Raw genomic sequence first — 16,374 nt, 5'->3', positions numbered from 1 at the left:
TTCCATGGTTTTATCCTACCTCTTCTAGTCTCCTGTTTATTTTTGTGACGCTCTATTTTGTAACATTTCTCTCATGTAACGTAACTGGTTCTATTGTACAGCGCTCTGACACCTTCAGAAAAAGTCTGCGCTATATAAAAAATGCATTAAATAATAAAAAAAAAGATCCTGGTGGGATTCTGCTCCACATAATGTGGAAGGGACATATAACACAATATCACGGCTAAGGAACCTTTCAATTCATAGACTTTCCTTTAATACTGATCAAAGTTGACCTAACTGGTTAATGTTACCTACCCAAGACTACATCTCCCAGAATGCATAAAACACACCATCACTGGCTAACACGAACTACTATGGCAAGCCTATTCGTTTATATTATCAATTAATATGAAATTACCGTATGCTTCATGGTGTCAGTAAACAACTGTCATAACATTTTCCCAACAAACAGGAGAAGAATAGGTTGAGAGTCGCTAGCCCACATAAAATGAAGAGAAATATATCGATTCGAACTATCGGAGGTGTCTTTTTTTAAACCGGAAGTGTTCCTAAGAGGCGAGCAACGTGGTTCTTCCATACACCGGAAATGCGTCTTGTCGCTAGCGCTACAGAGGGTTGCAGTCTAAGGAAGAGCTTGCCTAAGCAGGAATGTCGGCAGCGCTGCTGAGGAGGGGTCTGGAGTTGTTGGACTCCCAAGGTGAGGAGTGGAAGGTTGGGTATCAGGGGTTCGATAGAACGCACCGGGAAAGGGCAAGAGGAGGGTCGAACCGTGGTCGCATTGTGTGGGTTAATGGGAGCATGGGCATGGAGAGGGGACTCGTATCAATGGAAACAAACAGGGGACTTAGACATCCGTTTTATACATCGGGCTCTGAAAGTAAGGACGATTAAACTAACAGTGCAGGGAGGGAGGACTGAGGGTATGGCAAGAGAAGAGTACGTGTTTGAAGCTGCCAGTTTGAAACTCGGGCAGGCTAGACCTGAAATAAAGATTGCGGAAAAGCACACTGATTATGGTAATTTAGATTACTAATCGCAACTGCCAGGAGTACAATCATTGAGATTAAAGCGAAGTTTTACATTGTATATCTAAAACTGATGTTCTATGATAGTTTCATGATGTCTGCTCAGCAGCTGTGTAAAGGAGTTCTGCTCAAGGCGCTGGGGGGGGGGGGGGGTCTGCTACTGTTTGAAGAGCCAGGTCTTGGCGCTGGGGGGGTCTGCTACTGTTCGAAGAGCCAGGTCTTGAGTTGCTTCCTGAAGGAGAGGTGGTCCTGGGTCCGTCGGAGGTGGATGGGGAGGGAGTTCCATGTCTTGGCTGCCAGGTAGGAGAAGGATCTTCCTCCGGTGGTTGCTCTGCGGATGCGTGGAACGAGGGCGAGGCTGGTGGATCGTAGCTGGCGGGTTGGAATGTAGAAGGTCAGGCGGTTGTTGAGGTACCTGGGGCCCGGGTCGTGGAGAGCCTTGTGTGCGTGGATGAGGAGTCTGAACGTGGTCCTCTTGCTGACGGGGAGCCAGTGCAGGTCTCTCAGGTGTCTGGAGATGTGGCTGTGTCGAGGGATGTCCAGAATGAGTCGTGCGGAGGCGTTCTGGATGCGTTGGAGTCTTTTCTGAAGTTTGGCTGTGGATCCGGCGTAGAGGGTGTTTCCGTAGCCCAGTCGGCTGGTGATGACTGCCTGGGTGACCTTCTTCCTGGTTTCGGTGGGGATCCACCGGAAGATCTTTCGGAGCATACGCAGGGTGTTGAAGCATGACGAAGAGACAGCGTTGACTTGTCTGGTCATCGAGAGGGAGGAGTCCAGGATGAAGCCCAGGTTACATGCGTGGTCCGTTGGCTTGGGAGCGGTGCCCAGGGCAGGGGGCCACCAGGAGTCGTCCCAGGCGGAGGGCGATGATCCCAGGATGAGGACTTCCGTCTTGCCTGAGTTCAGTTTCAAGCGGCTGTTCTTCATCCACTCGGCGACGTCTTTCATCCCTTCGTGTAGGCTGGTTTTGGCGGTGGCGGGGTCGTTCGTGAGGGAGAGGATCAGCTGGGTGTAGTCTGCGTAGGAGATGATGTTGAGGTTGTGTTGGCGTGCGATGGCTGCGAGGGGGTTTATGTAGACATTGAAGAGGGTGGGGCTGAGTGATGATCCTTGTGGAACGCCGCAGATGACTTCGGTGGCCTCGGATCTGAACGGGGGCAGGCGGACCCTCTGGGTTCTTCCGGTGAGGAACGAGATGATCCATTCCAGTGCCTTCTCTTGGATTCCGGTGTTGTTGAGGCGTTGCACTAGGGTGCAGTGGCAGACTGTGCCGAACGCTGCGGAGAGGTCCAGGAGGATGAGGGCCTCTGTTTTTCCGTTGTCGAGCAGGGATCTGATGTCGTCTGTGGCTGGTATGAGGGCAGTCTCGGTGCTGTGGTTGGCTCGGAAGCCAGACTGCGAGTGGTCGAGGGATCCGTTCGTCTCGAGGAAGGCGGCAAGCTGACTGTTGACGGTCTTCTCGATAACCTTGGCCGGAAAAGGGAGGAGCGAGATGGGACGGTAGTTCTTGAGGTCGGTGGGGTCTGCTGTTGGTTTCTTCAGGAGGGCGCTGAGCTCGGCGTGCTTCCAGCACTCCGGGAAGGTGGCGATGGTGAAGGAGGTGTTGATGATGTCCCTGAGTTGGGGTGCGATGATGGAGTCTGCTTTGTTGAAGATGTGGTGGGGGCAGGGGTCGGTTGGTGATCCGGAGTGGATGGTGTTCATCACGCGGGTGGTGTCTTCGGTGCTGACCGGAGTCCAGGCGCAGAGGGTGGTGGTGGGGTGCGTTGGCTCTGTGGTTGGGTGCGTGGTCTGTGCGCCGAAGCTGTTGTGTATGTCGGCGATCTTGCTGTGGAAGAACGAGGCGAGTGAGTCGCAGAGGTCTTGCAAGGGAGTGATGTAGTTGTTTCCGGCGCTGGGGTTGGAGAGCTCAGTGACGATGCTGAAGAGTTCCTTGCTGTTGTGGGCGTTGTTGTCCAGTCGTTCCTTGAATGCTGTCTTCTTGGTGGTGCGGATCAGCTGGTGGTGTTTGCGGGTGGCGTGCTTGAGGGCAGTCATGTTGTCTGTGGTCTGGTTGTTGCTCCAGGCTTTCTCAAGGGTGCGGCAGTTCTTCTTGGAGTTCTTGAGTTCGTCGGTGAACCAGGAGGCTTTCTTGCTGCCGGGTCTGCTGGTAGGGGTCTTCAGTGGTGCGAGGTTGTCTGCGCAGTTGGTGATCCACTGTGTGAGGTTGCTGGCTGCTTCGTTGGGGTCTGTTGCACTGGCGGGAGGGTTCTGGCTGAGGCAGGTGGTGAGTTGGTCGGCGGTGATCTTGTTCCAGCTCCTGCGAGGAACCTGTTGCGGGTGGTGGTGAGTCGTGGTTCTTCTGAAGCTGAAGTGGACGCAGCTGTGGTCCGTCCAATGAAGTCCGGTGGAGTGGCTGAAGGTGATGTGCTTGCTGGAGGAGAAGACGGGGTCAAGTGTGTGGCCGGCGTAGTGGGAGGGGGTGTTCACCAGTTGCTTGAGTCCGAGGTTGTCCAGCAGGGTGGTGGAGTTGGTGTCGTTGTTGTTCTCCAGGAAGTTGAAGTCCCCTAGGAGGATGTAGTCGGTGGAGGGGAGGGCGTGTGGGCTGATGAAGTCTGCGATGGCTTCGCTGAATTGTGTGCGTGGTCCCGGGGGTCTGTAGAGGAGGGTGCCTCTGAGGGTGGTCCTGGGGTCGGTGTGTATCTGGAAGTGGAGGTGTTCAGCGGCGGTGAGGGTGTCGTCTGAGTTGGTCGTAATGCTGATAATAGAATATTGATATTATGGCACTTGCGTTTGGATGAGGGTCGCACTTCCACTTAAGAGTGGTCTGAATTAGAAGTCTGGGAACCCGGGTCTTCAGAGGCTTAGTCTGCCCCCAACACAAGCCCCAAAGGGCCCAGCGCAGCACATGTGCCGTATATGTGGTCCCGCAGAGCTAAGTTATTCAAATTGTCTATAGCCTCATGATGAGGTTGACCCCGCTTAGCTGATGTAACCTTGGGGTGGGGGGTGGGGAATTTACCCCAAAGTGGCACCAAATTTCCTCCTGCCATATTTGAGATGTGGTCAAGTGAATGTGCAGAGGGCCCTACGCAAGGCCTTATTAGTAGAATTCTGTACATGAACATCCAGTGCCTCAACAAGTCTCTCTTCCATTTGTTGCTCGAATGGAGTATTCAAAAATTCCCCAAAGTGGCCCTCCTCCTGAGAATAATGTGCCATAATGGTGCAGGGCACACAACTATTAGCAACACAGGAGCTCTTTAAGGAAGTATAAGGAGGAAAGGAGGAGCAGCCCCAACAGGTGATAATACCTCATGTGCCGGCGCACCAAGAGTTTGATATAGAAGTGCCCTCGACCTTCCCTCCTGCGCAAGATGGCAGACACTCCAGACTTTGATCTTTATGACAACTTTCCTGAAGAAATATGCCAAAAACCTGGAGAAGTGAATTGATTGTGCCTGGCGTAGCTACCAAGACAAACTCCTGGACATTTCAGGTCCCCTCACAAAAATTATTTATTTGGCGGTCCAAGACAAGGATTCTAGTGGCACCGTCCTTCCCGATGTCCTCTAGAATGGTCCCAGCAGGCCATATGTCTCTGCGGCAATGCAAACTGCACCATCTCCGTAGAAAGGTGCAAGCCCCTCTTTGATTCACATTGATCTAAAATTGGGGGAGTTGGCTTCCTCTGAAGTGGGTACGTTGGCAAACTGCCTCCCCTTTGGGGATACATTTGTTAAAGACCTCAGCAAATACGTGGCCACATTTTCAGCTTTGGACAAAGCCCAATCGTCCATAAAAAAGGTTTTCAACTGTGGCCTTTTTGTTAGGGCCTGGGCCACAGAGGTTGTGCACCAGGTGGAGATGCCCAGCAGACCTCACACAAAGGTTTCTAGTTGAACAGAGGAAGAGGACTGGCCTCCCTTTTCAGGCTCCAATAACTTCTACCCCTCCCTCCCCAGACGGGGCAGGGGGTGTTACCACCAGAACAACTACTGCGTAGGACAACCATCATCAGATTCCTCTTACACGGGTACCGTTAATCCCTTGTTCAGAGGTTATATTGGGGGACAGAATAAAGTAAATCATTCACAATTGAGAGCAGATTACACAGGACGCTTGTGTCCTGGAGAAGGTGCAGAAGTTCTAGCTGGAATTCTATTTGACACCTTCTTGGGAGGTACCTTCCTTTTTTCCCCAACCCAACAGTCTCTTCATAGTTGTGGAGATTCTGGAGTTGCACCTCAAGGGAGCGGTAGTACACTCTGTACCTCATCCCGGGGGGGTGGTGAGCACTATATTTTTGGTACAGAAAAAAGGATGGGGTATCCAACTGGTGCTCCACCTACGTCAGTTCCATTGTAGAGTAGTCTATTGACCTCTCAAGATGGAGGGCACCCATCTCCTTCGCGATCTTCTGCAGTAAGGAGAGAGGATGGTGTAATATATAAATATATATATATATCTATATATTCACTGAAAAAACCATAGGTTTTAAACGCGTTATAGTTAGGAAGTTGCATTTAAAAAACCTATGAAATTCACTGAAAAAAACATAGGTTTGACACATGTTATAGTTAGCTGGATATTTTACTCATATAAAACCAATGAAATTCCCCTGTTATAGTTACTTCAGCTAACTATAACTCGCGCGCCCGCAATGCACTGCTGATGACTTCACATATTACATCACTTGGTGTTTGGTGGGCCTTCTTATGTCTCCATTCAAGCCATATTTCTGGGGCCTCTCCATTACCGACCCATCCAATGACTCAAAATTCTGCATCTCCTCCGGGGTCTGCACAATACGGTACACATAGCTGTGTCGGAAGAAGCCAAAATTGAGATCTCCCGGTGACTAGTCAGTATGGACGCCTGGAACAGCTAGGCAATTTTTGCCTCTGTTCTGGACGTCGTCATAGAGTTTGATGCCAGCAGATGGGGCTTGGGCACAAGATGTGGCTCACTGGAGAGGAGAGGCAGAAGGTCTTGGAGAAGCTTTGGCTTTGGCTTGGTTTTGGCGGCCATATTGGGGGTATTGCAGCGCTCGGACGCGCTCTAGTCGAACATAAAAGGGGTCCCATGACCCTGCGCTCGTCTTAGCTTGTTGTACTTTCCCCCTCCTGAGGCGATAAGCCGGGTGGCTCTCTACGCACTCTTGCCTGTTTTTATCACTGTTTTATTCTTTGCTCCACTTGATTCAAAAAGCTTCTTACTCGGCTTGACTTGAAAAGCATTTTTTAATTGTGCATTGTGTGTGCAGCATTACTACGAGATCGTAACTATTATTCTTACCTGCCTAAGAATCTTCCCCTACCAGTCGCTGCCCTGGCTGCTCTCAGCTGAGCATTGACGCTGAGAGCTCGGCCCCGGGGAGGTGAACTTGGTTTTGGCGGCCATATTGGGGGTATTCCAGCACTCGGACGCTCTCTAGTCGGACATAAAAGGGGACAACTGTCTTCTCCGCGCAGCGGACGGGCCGGACTCACGCCAGAGTCACGCCAGTCTGCGCCCATCAGCGCTAAGGAGGCGTCAGGGGCGCTGCTCAGCCTCTTATCCCTCCTCCTGAAAACCTTAGGTACTCACTTAGCATCCTCAAATCACTCAGACCTTTCCGGCAAGTGTGCCATCACAAATTATTTCCTGAGCAACTGCGCCATGGCTTAAATTGCAGCTGTATGAACGAACCTAGTCCACTAAACCCTGCTTACGCAACAAATCCCTCCAGGATATCTGGGGCACAGGATTTCCCCCTTCCCCTGAAAGAAGTAGGCTTTCTCATTAATGCCCGTTCCCTGGCCAAAAACAACTTCGCTTTCAGAGACTTTGTATCTGAAAGAAAACCTTCCTGGGTCTTTGTCACTGAAACGTGGGGCTCGGACTCAGCAGGCCCTGACCTGATTAACGCCCTCCCTGATGGTTATTCCATGGTGAGACAGGACAGAGAGGGTCGTAAAGGGGGTGGAATAGGCATTATATATAAAAATTCCTTCACCAGTCGCATGGAGTCCCTTCCTTCTCCCCAGAAATCTTCTCAGGCCCTTTTCTTCTCCCTCAGCACCTCCCCTAAGGAAAATTTTGCAGGTATCCTTATCTACAGACCTCCGGGCTCTAGGTCTTCGTTCGCCGCCGATTTACTCGAAGTAATCGAACCGTTTATTAATAGGCCCTTTTTGACTATTCTTGGAGAATTTTCACTTAGAAAATTTCAACTCGGCTGATACGTTGTCCCTTGTGGACTTACTGGCCTCTCTCAGCCTTTCCCAAAAAGTGCTATTTCCTACCCATTCCGCCTACCACATCTTAGATGGAGTGTTTATACAAACGACCCCAGGCTAGAGATTGGCTCCCCTTTGCCCCTCTCCTGGTCGGATCATAAAGCAGCCCCCCTGGAATTCGCTTCAGGCTTTCTTTCCGCCCCTCCCACGGATACGAACTGTTGGGTCCTGAAGAGGAGTTACAGGGGCCTGTCTAACGAATCCCTTGGCCCTCTCATCGCCAACTTCAAGCCTACCCCTTCTCAGGACATTGATACCACTGCCCGCGAGCTCGAAGGCACCATCTCTAGGGCTGTGGACACTCTCGCCCCGCTTAAGTCCCACTACTGTGCCAGGAAACGCCCGTCAGCGCCCTGGTACTCAGATTCCCTTAGATTGCAGAGACAGGAATGTAGGGGGCAAGAAAGGCTCTGGAGAGCCCAGCCTGACGCTGACGGACGGACCAAGCATAAAAATCTCCTTAAGGGTTATAAAGCGGCAGTGTTGTATTGTAAACGTACTTTTCCAATCTAACCTCTTCCCTCACTTCCCCTGGAGACCTTTTCCAAGTTGTAGACACCTTATCTCTCGTCCAACATCCTGATCCCATAGTTCCCTCGCAAGAACTCTGTGATCAGATCTCCACCTTTTTCCACACTAAAATATTGGACATTTACACAGCACTCCAGACTCATAATCTCACCCATGTTCCTCTTCCCAGTCTAGAGCATATCCCAGCCCCCAATGAAACCTACCCCAGTTTTCCCCTTCTTACGGCTGAGGTCCTCAACAAGCTCATGGACTCGACCAAGTCAAGATCTCCCCTCGACCCCTGTCCGCTTAAAATCCTAAAAAACTGCAGGGAAACCTTACTTCCCCCCCCCCCCTTGCTGGAAGTTCTGAATAGGGCTATCTCCAGCAGATAATTTCCCGCATCCTGGAAGACTGCCATCGTTAAGCCCCTTCTGAAAAAGGCCTCCCTGGATCCTGGGACCCTGAAGAACTTTCGTCCCATTTCCCTGCTTCCTGCTCCAGCTAAGATGCTGGAGGCTCAACTGAATTTCCATCTTAGCGCCTTTCTTGATAAGACCTGCCTGCTTGACCCCTCTCAGCATGGCTTTCGAAAGGCGCACAGCACTGAGTCAGCCCTCACAGTGGTGGTCAATAACATCCGCGCTAAAGTCGACAGAGGTCAGACTACTCTTCTGATCCTGCTCGACCTTACAGCCGCATTTGACACCCTGTCCTCTACCATCTTGGCCTCCCGTCTCAGGGAGATGGGGGTGGAGGGTCTGGCTCTGAGCCTCCTCACTTCTTTCCTTAATCATCGGGAGCAAAGGGTCAAATTGGGTGACTTCCTTTCCACTGCCAAGCCTTTGCAGTGTGGGGTCCCGCAGGGCTCTTCTTTGAGGTCTACGCTCTTCAACGTTTATGTGGCCCCACTTGCTAGGCTTGTCAGGACTTTTGGACTGGAAGTGCTCTTGTACGCCGATGATACCCAGATCATGGTCTCTCTGTCGCAATCCGTCAAGACCACAGCCCTAAACTTTAGAAACTGCATGGCAGCTGTGGCAGGTTGGATGGCCTCGAGCTTCCTCAAGTTAAACGGGGAAAAGACTGAGATCCTTGTCATTGGTGGAAACAAGGAGGTCTGGTCAGCCGACTGGTGGCCACAGACACTGGGAACATGACCCCAGCCTTCTCCCGTCGCCCATAACCTGGGAGTCATATTTGACACCTCACTTGCCTTCGACAAGCAAGTTAACAGAACGGTCTCAACCTGCTGTGGGGTCCTAAGGATGCTAAGAAAGCTCACCCACTACCTCTCCCCTGACGCCCGGAAACTTGTTTCTGTTGCCCTCCTATCCTCGCGCCTGGACTACTGCAATGCCTTATATCTTGGCATGAGCAACAAACTAATCCATCGCCTGCAAGTCGTCCAGAACGCTGCAGCGAGGTTTGTCGTCAATGCCCCCAGACGCTCCTCAGGAACCTTGATCAGGAAAAATCTTCACTGGCTCCCTGTGTATGCCAGGATAAAATTAAAAATCCTGACCATCACCCACCGGGCTCTTCATGGGGCCGGTGCTGAGGGCATCAGGTCCCTAGTGTCAGCCTACGCCCCTGGTAGGGCCTTGCGCTCTGCCAGCCAGAATTTGCTAACCGTCCTTCGAGTTGCTAAAGCGAGAAGGGGAGGTAAGGCGTTTTCCTCCCTCGCTCCTAGACTTTGTAACGAGCTCCCCTTGGAACTCAGGAACCAAGAATCTCTTGTCCTCTTCCAAAAAGGCCTTAAAACCTTGCTCTTCACTGAAGCCTACTCTTAGGCTCCTATACTCCCTATATATGTACTTGGCTATTTTCCATCATCTGCGCCTTGACGCCTTCGGGCAAAGTGGCGCACTACAAATCTCCACTCAAATCAAATCATATCAGCTACCTTGAGCTCCTTTCAGGATCCTTTGCAGTAAAGATTATATCCCTTCACGAGCTGAAATGGTACATCCTTTACGTCTCCAGGTGGAAATTGCCAAAGACTTTGGCATTATTGCCTGGGACCCTGGGTTGTGGTGACAGTGAAGTATATCCTCGGCTGGGTGAACATTGTAGTGGTTTCCTCAGCGACTCTCGCTCGTTGGGTCAAGTGGCTTCTTGAGAAAGCTGTTATTGATGTGTGTATTCGGAGCACATTCAGTCCACGGCGCCATGGCTTCAAAGGCCTTCTCTGTGGGATCTACACTGGAGGATATTATAGCAGCTGGGGATTGCTCTTCTGATCACATTCAAGGTGTTTTATCACAAACCAATTGTAGATGTTGTTTCTGTTGTGATGGCATAGCTTTGAACATGCATAATTCAAGGCCTCCCGTTCTTCTATGGAATAATAACAATTCTAGCTATCACTTCAAGAATGTTCAATTCTATTAAAGACACGGAGGTGAGGATTATCCCACCCGCTAACGTTGTGATATGTAATGAAAGATATGTCAATGTTTATGTATATTGTGATTATGACCACTATCATTGTATGATGTTATCCCATCCGTTGAATGCATTTTTTCTTGTTAGAGGTGGGATATTACAATTACAGTTTTTCTGTCTCGCAAGCCCAGACTCCAAACTGGCGTAGATGGTGTCCTGATTCATCTGGCTGATTTAGTTGGAGTTGCAGGATGGATTGGAGGTTTCCAATTTTCCCTGATGTTCGAATGCCTAATGCTTAAACTTGTCATCGGGTCACATTGGACCAAGCCGTTCACGTTTCATTTGGCTTATGGTTGAAGCTGTTGGTTTCACAAAGAAAGAGGAAGGACTGTGGTTGCATGGCAATATATATGGACTGGGGGTTTGGGTGGTCCTAATTGGTAGAAGATGGGCTAAAAGGCTCATGGGTACTGCAGTATTTTCTGTGTATTATTTTCTGTTTGTACAAGCTTTATTCGAGATAAATTCTCATAAAAGCACAGCATAAAATTGAACATGACAAAATAAAAACATATCATTTGACAAATACAAATTTGTGTAAGCATTTTGTGCAAGCTCATACAATACCTATATACAAAGATTTACATATATGACACATTAAATTTGGATTTTATAAAACAATCTAAAAACCTGATTAACTGGACCCTCCCAGAAATCGCCGCCTGATTGCCCAGGCCCACCCCAAATATTTGGCTACCCCAATAACTATCGACTCCTGAGTTGATGTGCACAAAATTCTCAGTGCCACAGCACTATCTCGTGTCCCGAGGTTCTTACATACAGGTGTAAGCCATACCCTCCTAGGTGAAGAATAGGCTTTGCAGGCAAATAGAAAGTGGCCTAGGCTTTCCTCAGCTGTTTCACATACTGGGCATAACATGTTGGTCGACCTCTGCCAACCTCCGGTTAGTTTTTTTAGGGGAATAGAACCAGATCTAACCTGAAAGACTAGCTTCCTATCCATTGGGACCGTAATAGTATCCCAATAATTTTCTAAAATAGGATAGATTTTAGTCTCCAGGAAGCGACCCGCCATAGAGTCAGACCTAACACCTCTCAACAAATTACTGCCCACCCAGTCCCAGTATTGTAATTTGAGGGCCTCCTTACTAGGGAAGACCTCCCCAAGTGGATTGGTCCAAAGGTTGGAGAACCCAAGGTTAAATAACATGGACCTTAAGTTTTTTTGCCACTTTATCTTGTGGAAGTTATCTTCCTTGATTATCGAAAGGAAACCCTCAGCATATTGCCTAATCTCAGGGGTTGTCCATAGACGTGTCCAATAGAGGACAGGGCGCAATCGCGCTCTATCACTAATGGGACGTCTACCCAACTCCAGAAACAGTGGCAATAGGGGGGTGTTCTGTGGGAGGCCTGTAATCCCTCTGAGAAACTTGTTCTCAGATGTCTGTAAAGTCGAGAGATTGTCCCAAGCCCATAACTCTGCACCGTATAAGGTCGCGCCTAAGACCTTGGCGTCATAAACCATAAGAGCAGGTTTGATCGGTTTCGTCTTAGATTTTCGATGTTCCCCCCGCAATGCTCCTGATAGTTGTTGATGTTTTAGGGCCGTTTTTTCCAAGTGATGTGACCAACCAGGGCCCTCTGCTATCTGTACCCCTAAATATGCAAACTCTTTGACAGTCTCTAGCTTGCTATTATTCAGGGTTACCTTAGGATAAGTTTTACGGCGTGGGGAGAAGGCCATTAGTTTCGTCTTCCCCACATTTACTTCTAGGCCCTGCTCTTTGCAGAAAGCATCAAATATATTTAATGCACATTGTAGCCCCACAGGGGTTTTTGACATGATCGGGGTGTCGTCAGCGAACATCAGGATCGGGACCCTGACGTCCGCTAACGATGGAGCATCTACGCTTGCTTCCAACATTCGCTCAACAATCCCATTAATAAATAATGAGAATAGTAAGGGTGCCATGGCACAGCCTTGTCGGACCCCCCTTTCCACCGGGAAGTCCGGAGTTGACTCGCCATTCCCACCCCACTGTACTCTTGAAAAGTTAGATTCATGCAGACGCATGATCAGGGTGAGCAGTTCAGCAGGAATCCCCAGTTTTTGCAGGACCAGCCATAACTTGAACCTGGGGACCAAGTCAAACGCCGCCCGTAGGTCGACAAATGCGACATACAGGCAGCCCTACCAAGTAAGACCGTCTTCCACCGCAGTATAGTAAAGCGGAAGACCTGGTCAATAGTGCTGGTTGCTCGCCTGAATCCTGCCTGGAATGGCGAGAGAGCGTTATTGTCATCCACCCAGTCCATAAGTTGATTTGTAACCATTCTCCCCATTACTTTTTGCACGGTTGCTATCAAACTTATGGGCCTGTAGTTGGCGGGGAGTGAACGATCTCCCTTTTTATAAATGGGAATAATAATTGCTCCTTTCCATAACTCGGGAACCACCCCCCCCCCCCCCTTGGCTAGGGCATTTCCTAACAGAAAAATATATTTCACCCACCTCTTCATGTCATGTTTGAAAATATCCGGGGGAATCCCGTCTAACCCTGGTGCTCTCCCGCATTTTACCGAACTAATAGCATTCTCAACTTCTTTGTGGGTGAACAAATTGTCAGCTGCAAAGACTGGCAGTATGCCCTCCCCTACCCCAGGTTGCATAACTTCAGCATATTGTGGTCTGAAGTACTCAACCCAGGCTTCTTCGGCTACGTTGTTATCGGGTCTTGCGGGGCTACCTCCTCTACCCCACTTGATGATTTTCCAAAAGAGCCTGGAATCCTTGCTACTAGAAGCCCCTTTTAACTCAGCCCAATGTTCTTCGTCCCATTTCCTCTTTGCCCGAGAAATGGCTAATTTATATGCTTTCCTTGCCACTCTAATTGCAACATTGTCCCTATTTCTAATGGCTTGGCCCAATTCCAATCGTGCGGATCTACACTGGCAATTGTACCATCTACCAACATCCGGGTTTTTCCTCCCTTTATTGGTCTTAGTCAGAAAACATGGTTTTAGGAGGGAAAATAGCTTATTATGGATATCAGTGATGTCCCTAGCCCCGGGGGTTGTGGAATCTACCACCTCCATGGCAGAAATTGCATTATCCACCACAAGGTTAATGTAGGTCATTGTTTCGTCATTTGCCAGTACCCTTGGCCATTTTAGCCTACGTCCATCATTAGTCATAACTGGGATCTGGTCGTTCCTTAAATGCAAGTTTTCAGGTCCAACATTCCACCACCCATGGGTCACACAAAGGGGGTTGTGATCACTTTCAATTCTAGGATTAATTGCCATATCAATAACCCCCTGCCACAGCTGGAGACTACATATTACGTAATCGATTCTGCTCCTACTGTTGCCGTTATCAAAAGTACAACTACCCTCTTTGTCCCCTGGGGTTCTCCCATTCAGGGCTCTTAAACCGTGCTCCATACAAATAGCATTTAATAACAGGATGTCCTTTGTCCACCTTGTGATGGGATTTAGAGTTAAAGGTGGTACTCCCCAAAGATTATTCTCATCCTTCCCTAAGGGATCATTTGTACAGTCAAGGGGTTCAAAAGTCCTATTAAGATCCCCAGCTACTATTACCCTGCTATCTTGCGACTTGGTTTCTAAGGCAGCAGACAGCGCCTCTAGAGTGGAAGAGTTAGCTGAGTTACTCCCTCTTACATAAACGTTATACAAGTCCATTAAAACCCCCTTTTCTGATGAGATTCTTAGCAGTTGCAGATCGCTAATTCCCAAATCCAGCATTTTAATAGAGATGCCCAAGTCCTGCCTTATCCAGACAGTAAGACCTCCCATTGGTCGACCTCTTTCACCTTTAGTGGCTGGTATAAAAAAATTTAAATAGCCACAAAGAAAGACTGGGTCACAAGCCCAAGTTTCTTGGAAACAACATACATCAAACCCATTGATGAATTCTACCCAAGATTGGGAGACTAGCTTACTACCCAACCCAGCAATATTCCAGGATAAAAACATACCAGAGCTAAGCTCGATCCCACCGGAATTGCTAGTTTTGGAACATGGTTGGGGAGCCGTTGGGTTTTCAGCAGTATTGGCGACCTTCACAAAACCGATGGCGTTTGCTGTTGGTATGGATAATTCCCCAACACTAGCATTTATATTTGCTATCCCATCGCCTCCCGCCACAGTGAAACTCCCATTTCCAATTTTCTCAACAGTTATGGTTGTACCCGCAATATCATCATGATCATCACAGCTCCCTTTAGATTCATTGATACACCCTCCGATACTACTGCACGAATCATTAACAGTTTGTCAACAACCCCAACTCTGATCCTGCCATCCGACAGGAGGGTTATAATTCATACATGTAGTATAGTTTTGGAACAGTGGAGGTGGAGCTGATGTAGGAATAATTGGCAAAGGTAGGGTGGGATGATTTATGGGTTCATTGAGCAGGCTAGTCAATACACTGGTTGGGCGGGGGTAAAAAAAGGTGAGATCGACAATTCCAATACCTCCCTTGTTTGTACCCCATCCCTGTCTAGTTATCCATCCAGCCACCCTTGGATCTTGAAAGTTAACCACAATACAATCCCCTCCCAGACTTTTAGTTGTATACCCTATCCAATCTATTTCTCTCTGTCCTACAGATAGAGGTGGAACATTTATGAGAACGGCTACGTAGGGGAAGGAGTCTGGAGTAAGGTTCACTGGGGGTTTCCTATGTGGTGGCTTTATCAAGGGTGGTGGGATTGGTTTGGGAACTGTAAAAACAGGGCGGGGTACAGGTTTGTTTAGTAGCAACTGGTTGTTAGTAGGTTGGGTAGGTGCTGTAACTTTACCCGCTAAGGAACATACATTAACCCCTAGCCCAACTACAGGTTTGTTTGACGCCATCTGGTTGTTGGTTGGTTGGGTAGGTGCATTAGCTTTACCCACTGTGGAACATACATTAACCCCTGACCCAACTACAGAAGGAGGAACTGGTATTGTTGTTGGTTGGAGCACCACAGACTGGACTGGATTCGCAGTATTAGGGGGATTTGGAGCAGAGCCTAGATGTACTAATTCAGTAGGATTGGAAGTTCTATTTACAGATGCACTACCTGACTTGGATGGTAATAGGGGATTAGTTTGTGGCCTTTTTCCCTTGTCTTGGGTTGTATGGTTGGTATTGCCCTGGTGCTTGACACTTACGTCCATCCTAGCGTTTGTTTTAATCAATGATTTGGTAGAAAAGAAGTTGTCTAACGTTGCCTGCTCAAAGTGGTCTAGGCGATCAGAGAGCTTAGCAATTCTATCCTCTATCGGGGAAAGAATTGATCTGAGCAGCTTTTCTAGCTCAGGGATCAGGTTTGTAAGCAATGGAAGCTTGTCATCAGTTGGGGGGCCTGACTCAGACGCAATATTCTTAGCAGGGACAGGGCTATCCAATAAAACAACATTCCCATTCAATACACTTTCTGTGCTACAACTTGCTTCAATGGCAACCTCTCTAGTACACATAGTTTTATGTAACTTCCTATGCTTTTGTGGGGGTTTCACAACAAATTTACATTTTCTCGGTATGGTAGTTCTTTTCCTTTTAGATCCATGCTTGGGTTGAACCAAGGCAGCCTGGGCACCTGGACCAAGAAGCAGCGTAGGATTAATATCACTCCCACTGGATAAGATCAGTTCAGTAGCATTGTCTTTATCCACAACATTTGTGGGTACCTCAAATTGCTCATTTACGACTGGGAGATTTACCGAGGATAATGGTGTTACCAAGGTGGGATATGTTTGAGTAGAGTGCTTGTCCGTAATGTTTTTAAGTAGTTCAATCGATAGTCTGCGCTCAGCGCGCTTCTCAGCCAGTGATATCTCTTTGTCAATGGATAGAGATGAACGATTGAAAAAGAATTTATCCAGTGGACCAATTGCCAATGGGCCAGTCTCAACCGGTGGAGTTGGCGAACTGACACTACTTGTGGAGGCAGACATTGCACTATTATGCGCCAGCAAAGTACAGTAGTTAGATATCACTTACTATGGAGTGCGCCGGTAGACAAATATCAGGGGAATGGCCCAGCCCGGACTCCTTCGGCCCCTGATGGCCACAGACGGTCCCGCCCTTGTCCCGGGCTTCTCCCGGCGAGCTCCCGCGCAGCGGTGGAGCAAGCGTTGAAATATAG

At 48.8% G+C, this 16,374-nt stretch overlaps 1 protein-coding gene across 2 annotated transcripts in view; it reads left to right on the top strand.

Annotated features, from left to right (window-relative positions):
• The first annotated feature begins 560 nt into the window (after positions 1 to 560).
• The window catches only part of RPS19BP1 (ribosomal protein S19 binding protein 1), a 38,112-nt gene continuing 22,298 nt past the window's right edge, over positions 561 to 16,374 (top strand). Inside the window, exon 1 of one of the 2 annotated variants that reach the window (XM_086963462.1) lies at positions 561 to 700. In XM_086963462.1, coding sequence (XP_086819588.1) covers positions 652 to 700 — 49 coding nt within the window. In that variant the 5' untranslated portion in view covers positions 561 to 651. Of the gene's footprint in view, positions 701 to 890; positions 1,020 to 16,374 lie in introns of those variants that run through there. The other variant, XM_086963460.1, reaches the window with a different exon arrangement.

The sequence above is a fragment of the Lissotriton vulgaris genome, chromosome 1_1 (genome assembly GCF_964263255.1).
Source record: "Lissotriton vulgaris chromosome 1_1, aLisVul1.2, whole genome shotgun sequence".
Taxonomy (NCBI): domain Eukaryota; kingdom Metazoa; phylum Chordata; class Amphibia; order Caudata; family Salamandridae; genus Lissotriton; species Lissotriton vulgaris.
The sequence above is the reverse complement of the archived record's forward strand: the minus strand, read 5'-3'. Positions and strand labels throughout refer to the sequence as shown.